The sequence below is a fragment of the Arvicola amphibius genome, chromosome 8 (assembly GCF_903992535.2).
Source record: "Arvicola amphibius chromosome 8, mArvAmp1.2, whole genome shotgun sequence".
Classification (NCBI taxonomy): Eukaryota; Metazoa; Chordata; class Mammalia; order Rodentia; family Cricetidae; genus Arvicola; species Arvicola amphibius.
Window position 1 is genome coordinate 106,204,942 of NC_052054.1, and position 23,256 is coordinate 106,228,197.

The 23,256-nt window shown below is 49.7% G+C and overlaps 1 protein-coding gene across 1 annotated transcript; it reads right to left on the reverse strand.

The window, feature by feature from the left end:
* Positions 1 to 8,963: 8,963 nt before the first annotated feature.
* Positions 8,964 to 22,957, reverse strand: Itm2c (integral membrane protein 2C). Its single transcript, XM_038339420.1, has 6 exons — positions 22,746 to 22,957; positions 14,006 to 14,146; positions 12,169 to 12,357; positions 11,069 to 11,179; positions 10,506 to 10,656; positions 8,964 to 10,091 (listed from the first exon to the last, which is right to left on the reverse strand). Exons 1-6 carry the CDS (start codon positions 22,869 to 22,871, stop codon positions 10,000 to 10,002), a joined length of 810 nt encoding a protein of 269 aa, XP_038195348.1. The 5' UTR covers positions 22,872 to 22,957; the 3' UTR covers positions 8,964 to 9,999.
* Between the last annotated feature and the right edge of the window lie 299 nt (positions 22,958 to 23,256).

Sequence of the window (23,256 nt, forward strand, 5' to 3'; positions counted from 1 at the left end):
AGAGGAGAAAAATCCTATGTCAGTGGTGCCAATCAACGCATAGCTATAACTCAAGAAGGCACTGGAAATGGAAATGCAGTGCCATGGTACAGAAGAATCTAGAATGCACCGTGGCCACATCAATGATCTACATCAGTGTCAAGTGAATAAGTCAATGGATTAATAGAAAAATTGGATGAAATAACTTTACTGCTAATCTGACATAAAGCAAAAAAAAAAAAAAAACACTTTGAAACAAGAACACTCTCCTCACATCTGAAAAACTATAGCCAAGGTGAACTTCTAAAGTCAAGAGCCACGTTCTTGGGGCTGTTACCATGATCCCTGAACGTCTTGTCGGTGTGGTAGACCTAGAAAGAAGAAGTAAGCCTTGGGGCTGAGGTTGTGTCTTACTGTGAGAGTGCCTGCCTATCAGACACAAGCGTGTGACCTCCAACTCCATGGTAAAATAAAATAAGTTAGGCAGAGGGAAATGAAAAATTGCATTATTTGAAAGAACAAAATGGATTCATAATCAGGAGAATGAAATAAATTTCTTTGCGTAATAAGAAACACAACCAGGCTGTGGTGGTGCACGCCTTTAATCCCAGCACTCAGGAGGCAAGGCAGAGGCAGGTGGATCTCCCTGAGCTTGAGTCCAGCCTGGTCTACAGAGCGAGTTCCAGATCAGCCAGGACTACACGAGAAATCCTGCCTCCAAGAAAACAAACGAGAAAAAGAAAAAAAAGAAAACACTTAAGTTTGGTGGCTCAATATTATAATGCAGATTGTGTTTTTATAAAATGGAACAATAATTTATATATATTAATAGTAACAAATATAAAGAACTTAGGAAAAAAAGCTAATTCATGGAGGTTTTGCCAGAATTTCACTCAGGAATGGAAAACGTTTGGGAAAACATAAAAAGCCAAAATTAAAAAAAAATTTAAATATCCTGTTGATAATGAAATCATAATTTCAGCTCCCCCTCCGAAGAGCTATAGCTTTAATACAAGCCCATTACAGAAATGGAGAGTTCATGAAATTGGATTTCTGCTTTTAAGTGTGTATGAAGAACAAAGGGTCACAAACAGACACAGTGGCGCTGGAGAAATCAATACAGGAAGCTCACCCTAGCCGACAGCCGTACTTGTTCTCAGTGTGGCTCATGGCTCAAATGACAGACCCAGAGTAGAAAGCGCTGAAATGGATCTCATGCATATGGAAATGCGTATGACTTTGCATCGATCCATGAAGACACACACTGTAGCTCTGTGGAGAAAGGCAAGAAACAAAACAGAGAGAAACCCAGAATACACGCTTATCCCTCCATACCAAACCAAAGAATAAATTCCAGGGAATACATCTTTTATCTTTTTTAAAGATTTATCCTTACTTACATGGAGGTTTCGGTGTGTTGTACGTGTAAGCCTGCAGAGGCTAGAAGAGGGTCTAAGATTCCCCTGGGGCTGCAGGTGCAGGCAGTGTGAGCCAGCTGATGTGGCTACTGGGATCTGGATTCAGATCCTCTAGAAGAGCAACAAGTGCTCTTTGTTCGCATGTTTATTTATTTATTTTGTACCTATGCACGTGCCATTGCATATGTAAAGAGGTCAGATGACAGCTTTTGAGAGACAGTGATCTCCTTCTACTGCGTAGATCCTGAGTGCTGAACTCAGGCCATTAGTGACTTTCCTTGCTGATTGTGTCTTCACCACGTTTTTTCCTTTTTTTAAATTGGTTTTATTGAGCTCTGCATTTTTCTCTGCCCCCTCCCTGCCTCTCCCCTCCCCTTCCACCCTCTCCCAAGGTCCCCATGCTCCCAATTTACTCAGGAGATCTTGTCTTTTTCTGCTTCCCATGTAGATTAGATCCATGTATGTCTCTCTTAGGGTCCTCATTGTTGTCTAGGTTCTCTGAGATTGTGATTTATGGGCTGGTTTTCTTTGCTTTATGTTTAAAAACGACTTTTGAGTGAGTGCATGTGATAATTGTCTTTCTAGGTCTGGGTTACCTCACTCAATATGATGTTTTCTAGCTCCATTCATTTGCCTGCAAATTTCAAGTTGTCATTTTTTTCTGCTGTGTAGTGCTCCATTGTGTAAATGTACCACATTTTCCTTATCCATTCTTCAGTTGAGGGGCAGTTAGGTTGTTTCCAGGTTCTGGCTATGACAAACAATGCTGCTATGAACATAGTTGAGCCCATGTCCTTGTGGCACGATTGAGCATCCTTTGGATATATATCCTAGAGTGGCATTGCTGGGTCTTGAGAAGGTTGTTTCCCAATCTTCTGAGAAATCGCCACACTGACATCCAAAGGGGCTGTGCCAGCTTGCATTCCCACCAGCAGTGCAGAAGTGTTCCCTTTTCCCCACAACCTCTCCAGCATAAGTTGTCATCAGTGTTTTTGATCCTGGCCATTCTGACAGGTGTAAGATGGAATCTCAGAGTTGTTTTGATTTGCATTTCTCTGATAACTAAGGATGTGGAACATTTCCTTAAGTATCTTTCAGTCATTTTAGATTCCTCTGTTGAGAGTTCTCTGTTTAGGTCTGAGTGCAGACCTTTCTTATTGGATTTTCTTATTGTACATTTTCTTACTGGATTATTTGTTCTTTTGATGACCAATTTCTTGAGTTCTTTGTATATTTCGGAGATCAGACCTCTGTCTGATGTGGGGTTAGGGAAGATCTTTTCCCATTCTGTAGGCTGTAGTTTTTGTCTTATTGACATTGTCCTTTGCTTTACAGAAGCTTTTCAGTTTCAGGGGGTCCCATTTATTAATTGTTGCTCTCAGTGTCTGTGCTACTGGGGTTATAATTAGAAAGTGGTATCCTGTTCCAATGCATTCAGGTGTACTTCCCACTTTCTCTTCTATGAGGTTCAGTGTGGCTGGCTTTATGTTGGGGTCTTTGATCCATTTGGACTTGAGTTTGCAGCAAGTGCTCTTAACAGCTGAGCCCTCTCTCCAGCCCATCCAGAGGGTTAAAAATAGATTTTAAAAAAGTGGGGTTGAGGAGATGGCAGAGTCAGCGGAAGGACTAAATGATCACGAGAACGTGAGTCCAAGCCCAGCATCCACATAAAAAGCTGGGCACAGTGGTACTTGCCTATAATTCCAGTGCTAGGGATGCAGAGAAAGGAGGATCTCTGGGGTTCACTAGCCAGCCAGTCTACCTGAATAGGCAAGCTTCGGGGTTAACGAGAGATGCTGTCTTAAAAAGCATGTGGAGGTCTGAGGATGTAGCTCATTTGGCAGGGTGCTCATCTAGTCTGCACGGGTTTGATCTCCAGCACTGCGTAAACTAGGTCTGGTGGCTCATGTCTCTAATTCTAGTGCTCAGCAGATGGAGGCAAGAAGGTCCAAAGCCCAAAGTCATCCTCAGCTACGCTGAAAAGTGGAGAGCAGCCCTATATCATCATCATCATCATCATCATCATCATCATCATCACCATCATCATCACCATCATCATCATCACCACCATCATCATCACCACCATCATCATCACCATCATCATCACCATCATCATCACCATCATCATCATCATCACCATCGTCATCATCATCACCATCATCATCACCATCGTCATCATCATCACCATCATCATCACCATCATCATCATCACCACCATCATCATCACCATCATCATCATCATCACCATCATCATCATCACCACCATCGTCATCATCATCACCATCATCATCACCATCATCATCACCATCATCATCACCATCATCACCACAACATGGAAAATGACTGAAGAAGACACTTGACATTGATCTCTGGCTTCCCTGTGTACAGGCAAAGTACATAAACACATGCACATACATTTACACAGAAAAAAAATACAATTCAAAACTCAAAGGATCAGAAGAACACTGTAGGATAATGTCTTTCTAACCTTTGGACAGGATTTCCAAAACAAGACATAACAAGTTTATGTAGAATATGGATAACTCAGACTACAGTGAGGTGAATCATTGCTGTTCATAGATGAGACCACAAGGGAGGAGAGACAAACCACAAACTGGGGTATGAGATTAGTCGCCCATTGAGGACGGAATATAAAATGACACAAACTGCATTAAGAATGCCCGCAAACTAATGAGAAAGTACAGCAGCCCATAAAGTAGGTGGAAGACCACAGATGGTCATAGGGAAAGGGAAATCTGAAATCCAATAGGTACACCAAACTTTCTCCACTTTCCTGGTCATCAGAGAGGTGAAATTAAATTCATAATGAAAAACCGTTTTGCTCCCAAACCATTGACAAAATATCTCAAGGATGCTCGGTGTTACGTGTTGGCAAGGATGTGGAATAAGAAGCATTCTCTGGAGCAGCCGAGAGTGCACAGTGGCCAACGCCTACACACAACAATCCAGGCTGAATTCGTGTGAGATGAACATTTGCTTGCTGTGTGAGCCACTGACTCTCCTTCCTTACATAAAAGAGAAGCCCTTGTCCACACACTCCAGAGGCCCCATCAAAAATGTTCCCCAGGAAGTTGGTGAGGTGACGCATTGCTTAGTGTGCTTACTGCTCTTCTAGAGGACCTGATTTTGGTTCCTAGGGCCCACGTTGGGCAGTTCACAACCACTTGTAACTCTAGCTCAAGGGACTCTTGATACCTTCTTCTGGACTCTCGGGCACCTGCAGTTACATGTACACACATAATTTTCTTTTTTTTCATTTAATTTTATGTGTATTGGTGTCCTGGAGAGCACCTGGCATCTGGAACCGGAGTTACAGACAGTTGTGAGCTGCCATGCGGGTGCTGGGAATTGAACCTGGGTCCTCCGGAAGAACAGCCAGAGTTCTTAACTGCTGAGCCATCTCTCCAGCTCCTGACATGCACATTCTTTTTTTTTTTTTTTTAAAAAAAAATAAGATTCATTTATTTATTATGTATACAGTGTTCTACCTGCATGTATTCCTACCAGATCTCATTACAGACACCAGATCTCATTACAGACAGTTGTGAGCCACCATGTGGTTGCTGGGAATTGAACTCGGGACCTCTGGAAGAGTAGTCAGTGCTCTTAACCTCTGAGCTATCTCTCCAGCCCCCGACATGCACATTCTTAATAATAAAAATAAAAACTCTTAAAAGATACTTATGAAGGCACTCACTTTAGTTGTAAAAACTCAGAATTCAAAAAGTCATCATTAAATCGCTAAGTTTCATATTCATACAATGGACTGATTACAATGGGCTGTAAATATGAACTGAAGACTACAGATGTCACATGGGTGAATCTGGGAAATGTATTAGGGGCACAAGTAAGTCAGAAAATAAAACAAAATATTTTGTGGCCACTTGTATAAGTTAAAACAAAACCAAAGGCAAGTTGGGAGGAATGGGTTTAGTTTACACTTCCAGATCATAGTCCATCACTGGAGTCAAAACAGGAGCTCAAGCAGGGCTGGAACTTGGAAGAGGAGCTGATGCAGAGGCCATGCAGGGTGCTGCTTATTGGCTTGCTCAGCCTTCTTTCTTATAGAACCCGATGACCAACCCAGGGATAGCACCACCCACCATGGGCGGGGCCTTTTCCCAGCATTCACTAAGAAAATGTCTTGCAGGCCTTTCTACAGCCCAGTCTTATGGAGGCATTTTCTTAACTGAGGTTTTCTCTCTTAGATAACTTTAGTGTGTGTCAAATTGATATAAAATGAGCCAATACTCATGCTTTGGTATTAGTTCATGTCTTAAATATGGAGGACAGAGGCTGAGCATGATCATAGAGGAGTCTCCTAAAAGAGACTGCCATAATTCCCTGTCTCTGGGCCTAGATGCCTTCCCAACCTCCAGAGGTGACTCACTTCCACTCCCCTTGAAACTGAGCATGTTTTATGACTTGCCTTTATCAACAAAATGCTATCCAGTAATATGCTGGAACTCCTAATCTCAGGCCTCAAGGACTGCTGGTTTATGTATCCTTTCCCTTACAGCTCAGCTGATGAACTATCAGGTACCAGGGAAGACTTCTAAAGATCAGTGGCCCTTGGAGGCCGAGTCCGTCTTGCATGTCCAGCTCCAGTCAAGCTTCCCCAGCTGAACACAGAGCAGGCGTCATCAGTTATTGCTGTCAAGCTATGTCCATCACCAGACTCGGCTGTCAGCTTGTTCTCAAAAAGCCAAAGACACCACCAAGAGGAAGAAAATGAAACTGGTCCTGAGAAGAGAAAGAAGTGTGGCTCCCCAGAGCACTGTCTTGGAGAGCTGGGGTACAAGGATTTCCATAGAGAGGAAAAGAGGGCACAGTGTGCAGAATGGTGAATGCCGGATAAGGTTCAGTGGGGTCTGTAACTGTCTTCTTCATCCATGGTGTGGATTTCCTCTTTCTGCCCTTTGGTCAGATCATGGTTATTAACCTGGCTCCCCAGAGGCTATGTCCTGCATTTATTTATGCAAACATAGTTGATTTTCTGCAAGTTAAGCCTCAAAGCACTTTATATGTTTTATTAGTTGGTACATAAAACTGAAGAAGGGGCCAGGGAGATGGCTCAGTAGTTAAGAGTGTGTATTGCTCTTTGCAGAGGACAGGAATTCGATTCTGAGCACGCATATTGGACAGGTCACAGTAACCTGTAACTCCAGCTCTAGGGGATCTGATGCCCTCTTCTGGCCTCTGCAGGTATTTCCACCCATGTGTGTTACACACACACACACACACACACACACACACACACACACCTTTAAAAAGCAGAGCTTAGGGCTGGAGAGATGGCTCAGTGGTTAAGAGCACCGGCTGCTCTTCCAAAGATCCTGAGTTCAATTCCCAGCAACCACATGGTGGCTCACAACCATCTGTAATGAGATCTGGTGCCCTCTTCTGGCCTGCAGGCATAGCACTGAGAATACTGTATACAAAATAAATAAATAAATCTTAAAAAAAATAAAAAGCAGAGCTTAAACTAGGCAGTGGTGGTGCACGCCTTTAATCCCAGCACTCAGGAGGCAGAGGCAGGCAGATCTCTGAGATAGTTCCAGGACAGGCTCCAAAGCCATAGAGAAACCCTGTCTCGAAAAAAAACAAAAACAAACAAAAACAAAAAAACAAAATAAAAACAAAACAAAAAAAATAGAGCCTATACAATCTGATACACTGGAGTTCTGGACATCTATAGAAAAATTATTCAACAATCAGAATATTTATTGATTGATTTATTTATAGACAGGGTCTCTCTACATAGCCCTTGCTGTCCTGGAACTCGCTCTGTAGACCAGAGCTGGTCTTGAACCCATAGAGATCCACCTGCCTCTGCCTGCCAAAAGCTGAGATTAAAGGCCTGAGCCACCATACCCTGCTCAACTATTAACATGTTAATCGTGTAGGGATGGGATCTGTCTTTAGCATTTAGAAAAATGGGAAAGGGAGGGGACATTGCTTTTCAAAGGACAACTTGCAGAGTGGCTTTGTGACAGTCTTAAATCTGGTGGCTTTCTGGGACACATCACTTAGTAAGTTTCGTATCTTATGGATAACGCCACACTAATGATGTCAAGTATTTCGAATGTAACAAATGCTTCATGATACGAACCACACCACCAAATGAAAACTCCAACCCTGACTTGATGTGTAAAAATGTTCTCACTAGTTTTGATCTGTGCTCTTCACAACTGCAATTAAACATCTCAACCTATTCAGAAAAACAAACAAACAAAAAGCTTTGAAGTAAGGTGGTGGCGGCGGGGACACACTCCTTTAATCCCCGTGCTCAGGAGGCAGGAGGATTTCTGTGAGTTCAAGGCCAGCCTGGTCCACAGAGAGTTCCAGGACAACCAGGACACACAGAAACCCCGTCTTGAAAAAAATGAAACAAAACCCAAAACGAATCGAAACAAGCACAAATTAACGAACAAAAAGGTGCTGGCCATTACGGGGCACAGCCCTTTACATTCTGTTTATAGTTACCTCCCGGAGATGCTGTTTACAATGCTGTGGTAGACTCTCACCATTTAAACTCTTCACTAATTTTTACCCAGTGGGGATAATGCTTATAATACACCTAATTATTTTCCTTTATCTTATGTTTAAAACTTGAATCAATTTTGTTCAGGGAGGCAGGATCCAGGTTTATTTGGTCAAAATGGCTAATCGGTTGTTTCACTGAAAATTACACACATGTCCCCACTAACCTGAAATGCCATGGGAAACCATGTATTAAATTTCCCTGTAATTTAAGCCAATTCTAGGTCCCCCTCTGCGCCCCACTCTTCCTTTGCCATTCCAAACCCTGTAATTACTGTCATTTGTCCTGCGATGTATGTGAAGGGTAGTTCTTTGACCTTTGTGGGATTTATCTGGCTTTTCTTATGTTTACTTTCTCCCAAGAACCGAATGGGTCAAGTTCAAAAGCAAATCTGGCAAGCCCTTTGGGGGACTGCATTATATTTAGAACATAAGCAAAACAAATCATGCAAGAGGTCCTGTGTCCAGATAAGGTATGTCTGTATGAATTTGACCCTCTTGTGTCCCTTGAAAGGTGTTGACATTGTGAACAGCACCAGGGTTGTGGGTCCCCACCCACCCTCAATCCCAGGGCACCGATTCAGTTTTGCCGCCTGTGACCCTGTGACTATTTCTGATCCACCAAGAACAATTGCTAATTTCCTAGGCATTGTGGCAAATATGACGCTGTCCTTGGCCTGAGGATGTACGACAATGATGTCATCTGTCACAACCCATACAGTAGGGTGCTCTGCCTGCACTGAAGAGCAGCCTGACCTTGAGGGGTTTCCTGAAGCTCTCTGGATACTTCCGCCTACAAATGTGAGCACTTGGCTCAGGCACAGTGCAGGGGATCTAGGAAGACAATGGAGGGGACACCCCACTCCACACTCCCTTGCTGACTTAGGGAATGCCAAGGCTCATTGGTTTCTTCCTGTCTACTACCCCTGCTACTCTGTCCTCAGAGAACCCACAACCCATAAGATATCCCCCTAACTAGCCACAACACCAGGACCAAAGTCGAAGCTTTTTTTTTTTTTTTTTTAATTTTCTAGACACTTCTGAAAAGAGATCTAATAGAGAAAATATACAAAGCATTTGAAAGCTTCACCGCCATGGAGAACCCAGGTCTGACCCGAGTCACCAAAGCCTCACCCAGGCGGCCAGCACGAACGTCGGTACAAACATGCAGAAGGAGGAGGAGAAACATCACGCACCCCTGGACAGAGGGGCTGGATCCAGAACGGAAGAGGAAGCAGGGACCAAAGTACCAGGTGGCTCTCCTTCCCGCCTCCATCGTTCATAGTAGCCAAGGCATGGAGGATGCATGGGCTCCATTCGCGGCCCAGGGCCTGTAGCTTACCACAGCTGTACCCACCTGCTCCTGGGCTCCCAGGTGCCAGACCAGGGCGGCCCAGCTCATTTCTTTGGTTCCACTCAGAACAATTGTGCTTGGCATTGGCAGACTCATTCCCACCCTCAAACTCCAGGCTCCTGCTGGTGGGACGAAGGCCCTGACAGGAGCCCTGGGGGGACCCCAGGATAGCCACCTTCTCTTGGGCTCTGATAGGTCCAACCCAGGACACATTTCCCCATCCTTCGTCCACGCTTAGGCCGAAGAACCAGGAGAACGGAGGAAGAAGTGTGCTGTGCAAGAAAAAAGTCTTTCAGGACTTCCCCAAATGTGGGGGGCTATTTCTGAACCCCATGCCAGGCCTCGCCCCTGCCCCAGGCTTTCACATGTCCAGCCCCTCCCTTTAGTCCTTCCCCTTGGCCCAGCCACTGGGGAGCTGACTTAAAATAATGGGTTACCGAAACCATCTTGGGCAACTGTCCCCTCCCGCCTCACACCTGAAAGACAAGCAGTCTCAGAGGTCCCCTCGAGAGATCACAGCCCTGGTACGGGGAGAAGGATGGGGCTGGGGCTGGAAAGGATAGCGGGATAAGTCACATCTATGGAAAAGTGCCCAAGTTACAAGCTAAGCAAAGGGAGGAGGAGGGCCAGAGAGTGGCCAGAAGGAGACAGAAGAGGGCAAGGGGTGGGCCTGGACAGAAGGCCTCACACCACCCCGCAGATGAGCGTCTCCACCACAAAGGTGTTCTCAAAGTGGCGGATGGCATTGCAGTCCTTGGCCCCACGTTTGTTGATCCCTGGGAAGAAAAAAGAAAAGTCCCCATTAGGCCTCTGTCCAGGCCCAGAGAGGTAGCCAGCCTCTGGGCCTGAGAGAACCCTGGGACCTGGGAAACCCAGAAAGTGATATACCAAAACAGCGCCATGAGGTAGGAGGAGCTCCTAAGTCCGGCTCAATAGGTGTCTGCCACAACTCTGCTATAAAACCTTCGGGGTGCTACTTTAGCCTCTGTGCCTCAGTTTCCTTTAAAAGGCACAGTTAGAATAAAAATGATGCTGATAACAATGAGGGTGAAGTAAGGGAATCCCCGGCACGTTTTAAGTGCTTGATTGACATCTGTTGTGGTTAGGTCATAGCTTCTGCTGGGACGGCTGGGGCAGGTCCCCTGTCAGAGGCTGCCCGCTTTGGAGCCCAGGACATGTCTGTCACTCACGCCTCCGGGTGGCCCGGCGTCGCAGTCGGTAGGTGTCCTTCCCGTTGCACAGGTGGTAGATGAAGGAACCCAGGGCCTCCTTGTCACTGACAAGCTCCGTCACCACCATCTCCTCCTGGATGATGTACGTCTGTGGGAGGTAGGTCCCTCTCTGCGGAGTGGGGGAGGGGAGTGGTGTCAAAGCGCAGGGCCGGCACCCAAGCCCCTCCCACTGCACACAGTCCTTTCTCACTCCCAGAAGCCCTTTGGTACCCCAGGCTGGTGCCCGTCCTATACTGTGGTGAGCTTTGGCATGTGTGCACATCTGGCCTCCCACCTGAAGGGAAATGCTCCTAGGGCTAGGGCCTGCATCCGCTCTCCTCACTGCTGACCCAAAGCATGAACCTGAACGCTAAGGAAGCCACACTTGGCGTTCTGTGAGCTGGGGAGAGGAAATGGAGAAATGCCTGAGGATGTGGCTAGAGAATAGTGGAGAAGTGATCTTTTGGGGGTGCAGGGACTCCCCCTTTAGGCCTGGCCTCCTCAGGGAATGGAACGGGTACAAACAAGATACGGCCGCCTACCTTCACATTCATGAGGAGTTCCCAGAAGTTCCGCGGGGGTAGCACAATGGTGGTGTTGAGTTCGATGACGTAGCACTTGTCCAGGGAGATGTCGTGGTAGGCAGTGAGACCCTGAGAGGGAGAGAGTATCTGTCAGTCTCTGTGGAAGGCTAAGGCCTGAACCAGGCCAGCCTACTGGAGGCTTTCAGCCAGCAGGGGCCTGAGTCCTACTGTGCCATCGATGGAGCCTGGGATCTCAGAAGTGGTACCCCTCCCCCGTCCCCCAAGTTCCTGGATATCCAGGTAGGAGCAGTCCCCTCCTCCTGCTCCTCTCTAGACTGGTGGATGTATCCTTAACAAATGATCTGTCTGGGGTTTGCACAGCTAGGTGAGGATAAGGGCACATGACTTCATCCCACCATGCATTTCATCAAAGTGGTGAGGTGCAGTTCTCCTGGGGAAGAAAGCTGTCCTGGGACACAGGAGCAATGTTCCTGGCCATCTCCGACCCCCCAGCAAGGCCCCTTGTCTCAGGGAGGAATGCTACACCCCAGGACCATTGCTCAGAACACCCAAGGGAAAGCAGGGTTAATGGAGTTGCCTAAAAGGTTCTGGGAGGCCAAGGGAAGAAGGCTGGGGCCTATGTCTCATTGATCTCAAAAGCAGCCAGAGGCGAGAGCGGTGACCTCAAGGAGGAAGGAACTGACTGGAAAAAAAGCAAGAGGGAACCTTCCAGAGTGCTGGCAGCGAGCCCGACTTTGATCTGGGTGGCGTTACACAAACAGACTCCCATTCAGCTGTACACTCTGATGGTGGATATACAAATGCAAGCAGACCGGGACCTTTGGCCCCACAGGGACAGTCAGCCCTAGTAACTGTCAAGCAAAGGACAAAGCAGTATATTCCCACTCCGATCTACTATTGGCAATAATAGTAGAACCTTCATAATAAAAGCGGCATCTAAAGGCCAGTCAAGGTGACCGAAGCCACCTGCTGTACAGTTTATACACAACCCAAGGAGCCTTTGGTGTTCTTACTCTTTGCTCTGGGTCCCCAGAACACTCTCTACTGCCCCAACCCAGATCCAAGCCACCTATGAGCCACCCATAAACCAGCCTCACCCGCTGGAAGTCATGGATGATGTCTGCAGGGTCCCCACCGCCAAACTGGGGCACGGGGACATTGATGCGCTCATAGTTCTCCTCGAGATAGATCTTCACATCTTCCTCCAGCTCCATCCGAGTCCGGATCTGGGAGGACAGGGAGTCTTCGTAGAGCACGCCACAGTGGAAGAGGTTATCTCGGGCCAGCTGCACAACGTGAGGGGAGAGACAGACGGTCACACAGGGTGATGGCACGGCCACTTCAGACCCGGGAGGCAGGAAGGGTGGGACCTAAGACTTTCTCAGAGGCGGGGGAAACAGAAGAATGGGGAGGTAGGTTAGAGCTCTGCAAGGGAGGAGACAAGCTGGGACTTGGAGCAGTCACTTCGGCCTCACAAATGGAGGGCAGGATAAACAGGATCTTATGAGGAAGACTACTCTGAGCCTCAGTTTCCCTATCTGTAAAGGGATCCTGAAGGTCTACCTGGCCTCAAAGCCTTCGTCTATGAAATGGCCAGGCAAACAAGCAGAGGACCTGTTGGCCGTGTGGCTGGATAGAAGAGCAAATCCTATAGGAGTTTGCGCAGGGAGGAGGGACAAGCCAAGGGATGACCACCACCAGGGGCCCTCCTCAGACACGTGGTAGAAGATAAAGTAGGAAGGCGAAGAGCTCGAAGCCAGCACTGCACCCTCCTCACTCTCTTCCCATGGACACAGCTCACCCCGCTCATGGCCCTGAGGCCCTGTCCATCAGGCAGATGGCTTCATCACCTAGCATCCAGGGGCAGTAGGGTGGCGCTACTGGTGACAACTGAGCTATGGGGCCGCCACTCTGCCTTCTCTAGGGACTCCAGGACATATAATGGGCAGAATTCCCTCCCCCTTCTCAGTCAGGATCTCTGCTGGGATGATGAAACATCCTGGCCACACGGGAGCCCTGAGGGCTCGAGGAAGCCCAGGGGAGACCTAATGCCTGGGGCAGACCAGATGTGGCTATCAGATCAACCACAGACTGTCCCAGGGACAATCTGGTACACGTATGGTCTGGGAAGAGAGGGGACAGAGCAGGGGCACCACTGAAAAATGCCAAAAGAGAGAGTCCTGCACCGGAGAGGGAGGAGACACCCAGCAAAGGCCAGCCGTGAAGGTATAGATAGCTGCTCTCAGGGGGAATTCCAAAGGTGAGAAAAATGGGCGTTGAGGTCTCCAGTGGACGGAGCACAAACTCCCACGTCATTTCTAGTGTGGAAAAACTAGATGACCACAGCCTTAAAAGCTTAAGGGATGTGGGGGTGAGCTGGGTCCACAATGACCGGAAACCCTAGCCTGTAAGTCGTCCTGAGCATCCCTGTTGATACATCATACTTTATCTCTCAAGTTACTTATAATTTAACTGAACTCAATACTCAAGTATGGTGACCCCTCCTCTTCCCCGGGTCTGGGGGATCTCTAGTGGGTGTGTACCGGGGAAGACAAGCGAGCTCCTCCACAGACCTTCCATTCCCTGAAGCAGGCTGTGGCAAATGATGCAAAACCTGCCCAGGGCTCAAACCCAAATGTCCATGCAAGGAACAGTTAGGTCATCCGTGAAGTACAACCCCTACATGCAGCGTCTGGGCTCCAGAGAGAATCATAAACTCCCAACGTCTCTCCTGGTGACAGTGGCGCAGAGCGACACCGGTGGTGGGGGTGAGGGGTACAGAGGTAGGGATGCCTGGGTGGAGCTTCCCGGACCCTTGCCTGACGAGAGAGACAGGAATGGGGACTGCCCTCTAGGCCTGCCTGGGCCAGGGGCTGCCTCCTTTACCTCTGTCTTGGTGCCACCCTCCCCCCCCCCACCCGCCTGGCTCCTCACCTGAGCAAGGAAGAAGTATCTGTAGATGTAGACAGAGGCGAAGACGAGGCCCATGAGCAGCACGACCATGCCCATGGAGAGGTAGCACACGCCACCCACGGAGCCCCCTTTTCTGGAGCGGTGGCGAGGGGGGCGTTCCTCCTGTGAACAGAAGTGCCACGGTCAACGAGGCGTCCCAGATGGTACCACTTTTCTAAGTGAGATCCCCCCTCTAGCTGGGGTTGGGGGGAGGGGCCAGAAGGACAACACGGATTGTCTGAAAGAAAAGGAACCTTGATAATTTCTCTGGGCCCCCTCCCCTCCCAGCTAGAAAGAAACGGGAGACTTGCCTGGAAGCCCTAAGACAATCAGGTCTGGATTAGGTACACACACTTTGAATTGCTTGAATTTAGATTCTGTTACTGAACCAGCTTAACAGCCCTTTGGTCCACTGGTTCTCAACCTGTGGGTAGCGACCCCTCTGGCAAGCCTTTTTCTCAAAAAAAAAAAAAAAAAAAAAAAAAAATTTATATTACGACTCATAATAGGAAAATTACAGTTACGAAGTACCGATGAAAATAATCTTATGGTGTGGTGTGGTCACCCCAACATGAGGAACTATATCAAAGGGTTGTACTATTAGAGGGTTGAGAACCACTGCTCCAGTCATTCAAACATAAAATAGGGCCCAACAGGCAGCCTGAGAGACTGGATGAGTCCGAGAGGTTCATGGGAGCTGGAATGCATCTGGTAGGCCAGGTGCCACTCTCGTGGGTAATGGGAAGCCAAGAAACGACAGAACTAAATCGGGCGGTGGTGGTGCACGCCTTTAATCTCAGCACTCGGGAGGCAGAGGCAGGAGGATCTCTGTGATTTCGAGGTCAGCCTGGTCTACAGAGTGAGTTCCAGGACAGCCAGGACGGCTACACAGAGAAACCCTGTCTCGAAAATCTGCCCCCCACAAAAAAAAAAAAAAAAAAAAAAAAAAAGAATGGGCAGAGCTAGAGAGTGACAAGATGTGATGCTTAGGTTGGAAGCACAGGCTGGACCAGGATGAGGACAGTGGGTGACGGGGGCATGTATTACTTTTCTCATTGCTGTGGACCCTGTAAGAAACAACCCAGGGAAGGGTTGTTTGAGTTCACAGTCCCTCACGGTGTGGACTTGCACAGCAAATGCCCACATCTGGGAGATCAAGCGGCAGACAGATGGATGCTGGCATCCAGCTCGCTTCCTCCCCTTCCCCTTTGTACTCAGTCTGGGAATTGGGCTAGGGCTACCCACATTCAGCGTGAGTAGGCTTCTCCCCTCCGCTAAACGTCTCTGGGAAAGCCTCCACAAACAGATGAAAAGGCATGCTTTATTAATGCCCTCAGTGTGTCTTAATCTAATCAGGCTGACGAGTGAAATCAGCCAATCACAGGTGGGTGTGGAAGCTTCTGGAAACTCCCAGGATGATGGCTGACTGTGGCAGGCAGGGGCTCTGGGAGGCCCAGAGGATGTGGGCACCGGTGCTTATCTCTAACCAAGTAGCCCTGGGCCTGCAGTCCCCTGCCCTGAACTGTTCCTCCATAGTATCAGGGAGCCGTCATAAGGAAAGTCTACAAGATGGAACTTGAAGCATCAGGAAGCTCTCACTAGAGAAGAAACATAACTGTCCGGGCGCCTAGGCTACACGCTCCACAGAAGAACCAGCTTCAGGACGCAGGTTTGGGCTCAGATTGCTGGGCGCTCAGACCCACCTCCAGGCCACATGCGTCTGGGCTGGTGGATGGTCTACTCGGCCTGGAACTGAACTTGAGGGCCACCTCTTGACTATCTTTTTGCATGACCTCCCTTCCCCCACGGTAGCCCAGGCTGGCCTTCATTTATTCTCGGTGATGCTACAGGGACTACCAGGCTTGTTTCTCCCTCTAGTGCCCACCAGTTACCCTGTCTTTTGCACTGTTCAGACATGGCCAAGAGAGGTCAAAGGTCAATCTTCCCAGCCTTGAGAAGACGAAGCTGACTGGGGGATGGAGTTTCTCCATAGGCCTTAAATAAGCAGGTCTGATTGACCCCTCCTCCATTTCCAGCCAGGCATTATAGAATCGGGTTGTTTATCTTTCTTTCTAGAGGAGTTGGGTGGGTGAGAACATGGCTCTGTTTAGTTACTTAGGCCAAGTTTTTATCTCAACACAGCAAAGGGGTCCGGGGAAGGTGCAGGAATGGGCTTGGATCTCAGGAGTAGGGGCAAACCCCACCAGAGGGCCCCACTGTTTGGTACTCTCTAACCCAATCTCTAGGAAAAGGACAGAAAAGGTCTTAGGTTCCCACATCTACAGTTGGGATCCTCCCACAAGATCAAACCTTGGCTACCTTGCACCCTTAAGGAAACTGGTCTAGGACAGCTGATGACCAGAGGGGCAAGGGGCTGCAATGGCTTTGCAACCACACTTTGTGATAGGTCCTATGGGGTGACATCAACATCCACGCTCCCTGGGCATCTCCCATGAACAAGCCACCAAGACAGCCAGAGGTGCAGCACTGGCCTGCTCCTGTGGCCCTAAGAAAGGTGCATGGCGGCCAGCACTCGGGAGGCAGAGGCAGAAGGATCTCTGTTAGTTCGAGGCCAGCCTGGTCTACAAGCAAGTTCCATCACAGCCAGGGCTACACAGAGAAACCCTGTCTTGAAAAATGAAACAAAACAAAAAGAAAGGTAGCTACCTTTGAGGCAGTAAAGATTGCCCTTTGGGCACAATACATGCCAGGACCACAGTGTAGCCACTGGATCCAGGGTAGGGATGGTCCAGGAACCACCAATAGGACATCCATCCTGAGGCCATCTGAGGTGACCAGCCCCCGGGGATTAAGAGAGACAATGAACCTGAAAGCTCTCGGTAGAGGACAAAGTGTGGGATAAAAATAGTAGATCTGCGGGCCAGGCCTTCCCTTTTTAGGGCCGCCGCGGTGGCAGGCTGTTGAGGCTGCACGGTGTTTGCTCTTGTGCTTCTGGAAAACCAGAAAAGCTAGCTTGGGAAAGCTAGCGAGGGAATCAAATAGGATTGGGGGAGGAGGCACAGGTGAACTACAAGTAAGAGCCTGCTAAGCACATAAAAAAATCACAGGCAAGCTGAGGCCTTCCAGCCTTGCCCCCGAGGCCAACTTCTGCTTAACCTTGGAAGCTCTGGCTAGTCCAGGTCTTCATGGATTGGGGGAGGGGAAGGGCAGAGGTAGGGAGAAGTCAGTGAGGACTGGCAGGCAGGAGTCTGCCATGGCCCCAGGTAAAGGAACAGTGGAGTGGTCATGCCCTGGCCAGGACCCTTGACTGGCCAATATTAGGGATCCCCTCACCTTACCCAGTTTGGGTGGTTAACTATACACATTTAGCTAGACCAATGAAGGAGATCAAAATATTCCACTCTAAATATATTTCTTTGATGGATTCCCAGTTGGTTATTAGAGAAAGTGCGGCCTACTGCAGATGTGGGCAGATGTGCACTGATTCTGAAAGCTGCTCTTTTGGGGAAAGGAACTGACATCTCTCTGCACCAGAGGAGTGCCCAGAAGCCCTGTCTCTCAGGTCCTATGCCTGTCTAGGAAAGTCCTTCAGGAAGCAGAGCAGGAAGGACTGACCTCAGACACACAGCCCATCCTGCGTGGTCTCCCCACAGGTCACTGTTACCTGGGAAACATTCTCTGCCCCGTGTGTTCTCATCTCCTCCGTGACTTGCATGGCCACCTCACTGGCTGCCTCAAATCCCTGTTTCTTCCTGTAGCACATTATACTACATAAGCTTCAGCTATCTGGCCTTTTCTTTAAATTTTTGACTTTGTATATGGCTCCTGCATCGATGCATATAGAAATTTGGTTTGTTTTTCCTGTGAAGCTGTTTCCTGTCAGGTTATTTCATGGTCTAAAATTGTCAAACCCTTCAGACGGAAAAAAGGAAAGCCTAAATCTTCCCGGTGCTAACAATGGCTTTTGTTCGTCTCTTCTGAAACAAAGTTGGGGGCTCCATTATCATGCTACCCATCCAACACTCTGGGCTGTTGAGCCAAACCCTCAGACACACAGGACAGAGCAGTATGGCTGGATGTGAGGGTTGACAAGAAAATCTAGGATACCCCTGCTTGAGGACAAAGAGCCCCAGCACGGCTTTTGCCTTCTGGACACAGTCAAAGCAAGCCAAGAAGGTTTAACTTCTAACCCCTTGCTATCCCCACTAAGGGGTCACTGCAGTCTGGGATCTCATGCAAGCTGAGACCTCTGGGGTCCAAGGATCATGGGGTAGCAGTGAAGGTGGTTGGGTGGCCAGTCAGCCTTCCTGAGAATAACCTCCACTCTAGCTGCTTCCCCATCTTGTCCTGCTGGAGACCAGAGAAATGCTGCTTCCCCTCCCCTATGGGATAGTTACCAACAGCCAGGCATTGGTGGGGGCTCCCCTTTAGAAAGTGCAAAGACGGCGCATATTGTTTCCAAGGCAACAAGCCCTCTGAGCAAAATGCCTCTCTGAGCACTCCTGTTAGGGATGCGAGCCAGATGTCTGGGGACCTGAGAGGGGCCTGGGCCTCAGCCTTCAGGCTTCCCTAGGCCTTACAACAGTGTGTGAGATAATTAGCAAAGCCAGGGGCAGAATGGATAGGAAAGCGCCACCTGAAACAGCTCAGTTGTGATACAGCTCAAAGGATGACAGCTCGCTAGCTAACTGCTCCTCGGTAACAATGCCAATATATAAGTGGATTGTGCTCCAGTTGCAGGCTTCTTGGTAGGAGGCAGGGAAGGACAGCAACACAGACCTTGCAGGCACAGACGGAAGGCTGAGGACTTTAAAGCCATCCCCCACCCCAATGCTATCCTTGGCATTTTTTCCTTTCCTAGCCTGCAGGCTGCAGCTCAGAGGCAAGGATGCCAAAGGGTGTGTGTGAGACAGACCTACAGACACACTGAGGCCTTGCTGGGGGTGGGAGGCAGGCAAATGCCTGTTGTCCCTGAGCAAGAGGGCATAGACAGTCAAGAATCAAAGACATCACCTGAGTATATTCCACACACAGCCAAGGCTCAGAGGGTCCCATTAGTGACCTCCCACCCCTGCCCACTCTAGCCTGAGGCCACTGGGGTAGGGTGCACTATGAGGATTCCTGTGTTTGACTGGACCCAGAATTCTCTCTTCTCCATGACAACAGCCCAGGCTTCTCCAGAAATCAAAAACCCAGAAAGGATCTGAAGCAGAAAGAAACAAGCTGAAGGCTGGAAAGAGCTCTCACTCAAAAGAACTGGAGACTCCCAGGACAGAGGGGAAAGCCCGGCTGTGTGGATGAGTTTTTAATCATAAACATTTCTTCTCCCCTTGGGAAGAAAAACTCCCCCTCATAAGCAGTCTGCTGACAGCCTTGAACAGCAGAGCCAGGGGAAACCAGAAAGGAGAGGGAAGCAGCAGGGGGAGAGGGGAGTGCAGAAAAACCCGGCAGAGCAACTCCTCTGGATGTTCCCACTGTGAGAAGAGGGGGAGGGACACGGGGCTGGGCTGCCTCTTTGAAGGTCATTGTGGCTCAACCCTCCCAGCCAGGAAGACCAGCTCTCCTAGCTGGCAAGGGACCCACAGACCCTCCCCTTACTCGTCCTCTGCCAAGAGCCCGAAGACAGGGATAGACAGGGATGGACACACACACACACACACACAGAAATCTGATCCACAGGTATGTGGGCTGAGGGAGGGGGTTACTCAAGGACCATTAATCAAAGACAAATGCCAATTTGAGAAGATGACAGAGCTGAGAAGATGGTTGAACTGGATGTTTTCTTCTCTGCAGCCCCCAGCCCTGGGGCCTGTACATGTGCACACGTGGGTACACAGTCAGCAGGTGGGAGAGGGATGAAAATGGGCCTCCAAAGGGGAGGAGTGACCACTTGGCTGCATGCTACTGCTGGGTGCAGGGGGTCTCAAACACAGGCTTCAACGGCCAACTTACCATCTGGGGCCGGGCCATGGCTTCAGGTTTCTCATTATTGAAGTCTAACTAATATGTGGAGATGCTGGGTAGCTGTAGGTCCAGCTGGCTCCTCAACCACACCCACCCCTTCCCCAGCCAGCCTTGGAACTTCCTTCTAGTATCAGATCTGGGGACAAAACTTGTTTCAGTATTTGCTTAGAAGTAGGGGCAGGCCCTGTCAGGGAGGTGGCTCTGCTGCAGCCCTCTCTCACCTCCCCTGCCACCCCCGACCTTCACCACCCCAGGCCTGGACACAGGTTGACAGCAGCCCAAAGGCTCACATCTCAGGGCTCTAACAATGGCTCACATTCCTTCTGGAACCACAGCTGTGCAACGGGCCTCTGCCTGCCTGCTTGTACTGCCATGCTAGGCACCAGGGCAAGGGGAAATATGCCTGCTGGCATTGTAGAGCAAGAAGAAGCTTGCCGGAGTAATCTATCTTCCAAGATCCCAGTGGCAGCTGAGGTAGACAAAGCCAACCCTCAATATCAACGGCCCCTTCACACCAGCTCAGGGCTTGGGTGAGTAGTGTTGTTTGTGTTAACCAATAAACAGTTCGGTCTCAAAGTGTAAGTATTTGAATCCCTCCTCCTGACTGCCCAGCCTGCTTCCCCGAGCTCCCGCCAGCCCAATGGTGACAGAGGAGGCTGTTGGGCAGGCTCTAGGCCATTACCAACAGTGCACAGGGCAAGGCAAGGTTGATATTTCCATTTCCCGCTGGGTGAGGGCAGGGTGGGCTGCTGAGCTCCAGCAGCCTGAGAAAAGCAGGAAGCTGAACAGTGATGGTGGCTCATGTTGTGCTGGTGGGAGGGACCAAAACAAACAAGCTGTCTATTCGGAGATGGCCATTGAGAGGGGCTGCTGATGTGGAAAAAGTTCTGGAAAGCTGTCTTGAGAGGGTGGGAGGACAATTCGAATCCATAAAAAAGATTATATGAAGAGCTATTCCGGGGATCCAGGCAAGCTCCCTCAATGATGAAGCAAAGATCTTCTCATAAGAAAACACTGAAGGGTGGACAGTTGGCCCACAGAGACAACATCAGTGGTCTTTAGAGGGCTGTTGGTGGAGGTTTTGCTTGAACGATAAAACCTCTTTTGTTTCTGGGACACCTTTCTTCCCCTCGCCTAGCCTCTGATTGCTCACACTGCATAAAATCCAACTACCTGGTCCTTTGAGGCTCGTATTTTCTGTCATCATTAGCGTGTGTTTTGTGTTCAACTGTAAACTGCCATCTTATTGCACAGACTTACATAACCAAGTCTTCCGAAGTTAATGAGAAAAATGTGTCATTTCCTCAAGCTGGGCTCAGCCACCCTATCCAACACCATCAGCAGGTTGCCCTAGCATGTGCCCTGCATACAGTCCGTTGGGACTTCCTTCTCAAGGGGTGATAATGCCAGGAGTTGCTACTTACCAGTTCTTGGGGCCCCATACCCAGACTGGGAGGAAAGGTGAGGGCCCCTCCCAGAAGTTATAAAGGAGGCTTATGAGCCCCAGGGCAAACTCTTAAACTGCAAACCGGTTCAAGTATTCTAAAGACTCCCGGTCTTCAGATGAAGCTGCTCATGTGGGGGTGCCTAGGGACCCTTCAACCTCGGCATGGGTGGCCACTGAATTCTTATTGGTGTATGAACTATTGGATGCTGTAGTGACTAAACACAAGGGCTCCAGCGCTGCCCACGACCCTGGCATTCTTCGGAGTCCCAGTCTGCTCTGACTAGCCCACTTCCGCATGACCCTCTCTTCTAGATCATTCTCCACAGGCTCACTAGGGCAAGCCTGAAACGGAGCTTCAAAACTTGACCTGCGGAGGAGGAAGTGGAAGGCCTTTTTCAGTTCTGCCTGGATGGAAAGGTCAGAGCTTGGTGTGCCCCAGGACCGCTTGGGGGCGTGTGACAGTGGACAAGAAAACACCCTTACTGGAGCAAAATGAAGCTCGGCTGGGTCAGCTTTTCTTTTCCTGTCCTCCCATCAGTGATTGCCACGAGTCCTCCCCCACGACACACTCCGACGCTGCACAGTTTTCCATGGCGGAAATGACTTGGGTCCCCTCAGCCAGGGGAAGGCGGCGCACACCGAGGCCACTCCGCACAAAGCCAGCTGAGTGACTAGGGATGCCGAGGGCACGGGAGCAGTGGGGAGCCCACGCAGCCGGGAGTAACAGCGCAGCGGGAGGCCGGTGAAGGAAGCCAGACCCGCAGGTGTGACATGGGAGAAGGCTTTACTTTAAGGACTGCCGGTTCCAACACCATCATCCTTCACCCACCACAGTCCCCAATTTGGGAACCAAACCAATGTTACCTCCCCTTTTGTTACTAATCCGAGTTTCTTCCAGCTAATTCCCCAACTAATCAGGTCCCATAACCCCACTTTGGGGAAACTACGTTCAACCCTCCTCCCATCCCCCAATCCAGGCACTGGCTTCCCGGCCCGTCCCCCTTGATTGGAACCAGATGCAAACCCTCATCAACATTCCCCAAACTTTCATGGGCCCGCCACCTTCTTTTATCTTGGAACTGGGCACCTAGAGTCCCCACATTTGTTAGAGACTCTGTGTGTGTCCCCACTTGAGACCAGCTTTGGTTTCTACTGCCGCTTTGGGAAAGGACCCTAGCAAGACCCTTTCCCAGCTGGGGATTGACCAGCCTTTACAGATCTCTCTCCCCGATACCGCTCGAGGCTCCGGGGTCCCTCTGGTTCTTGCTGCCACTGGGGAGGACCTAGATTCCCCCAACACCCCGCCCCCATCCCCACCCCACCCCCCACCTGGGACCCTGTGCCTCTCACCCTCGCCGGCGTCAGCAGGATCTCAGCGGCCGGGGCAGTGGCCGAGGCCGAGCCAGACGCCACTGCCTTGTCGGCCTTATCGGCCTTGATGCCCGCCACCGCGGGCTGGAAACTGATCTTCACCATGGCTGCGCTGACCCGCGCCTGCTCCCTGCAGCCTCTGCCTGTGCAACCTCGCTCGGCGCCGCTGCCTCTTGCTGCGCTGCAGGCACCGGAAGTTTATACGGCTCTGGGAGTCCTAGCCTCTATCCCCGCCCCGCCCCGCCCCGCCCCGCCCTCCACGGAAGGAACTAGCGCCTGCGCCGAGCTGCAGCGCTCAGCCTTGTGGCTGAAGAAGGTTGAGATTCTATCCACCTCTCGCTCATATTCATTCATTCAGTCGTCGCGCGGGAGCTTGGTCCCCTACCTTCTCCCTGCCCATGACCAGCATCCTCACATGCCGTTCAACACGGCGTTGCCTGGCAACGTGCTTCTAACAAACTGCATCTCCCTACTCCTCGACATAGCCTCC

What these genes read in the sequence shown, in the direction of transcription:
- Itm2c (XM_038339420.1), bottom strand. Translation starts at nt 22,871, where the DNA reads ATGGTGAAGATCAGTTTCCAGCCCGCGGTGGCGGGCATCAAGGCCGAT. An exon ending in AACTCCTCATGAATGTGAAG is followed by an intron (nt 10,657 to 11,068) that starts GTAGGCGGCCGT and finishes CCCACTCCGCAG; the next exon opens with AGAGGGACCTACCTCCCACA. An exon ending in ACGCCGGGCCACCCGGAGGC is followed by an intron (nt 10,092 to 10,505) that starts GTGAGTGACAGA and finishes TTTTCTTCCCAG; the next exon opens with GGATCAACAAACGTGGGGCC.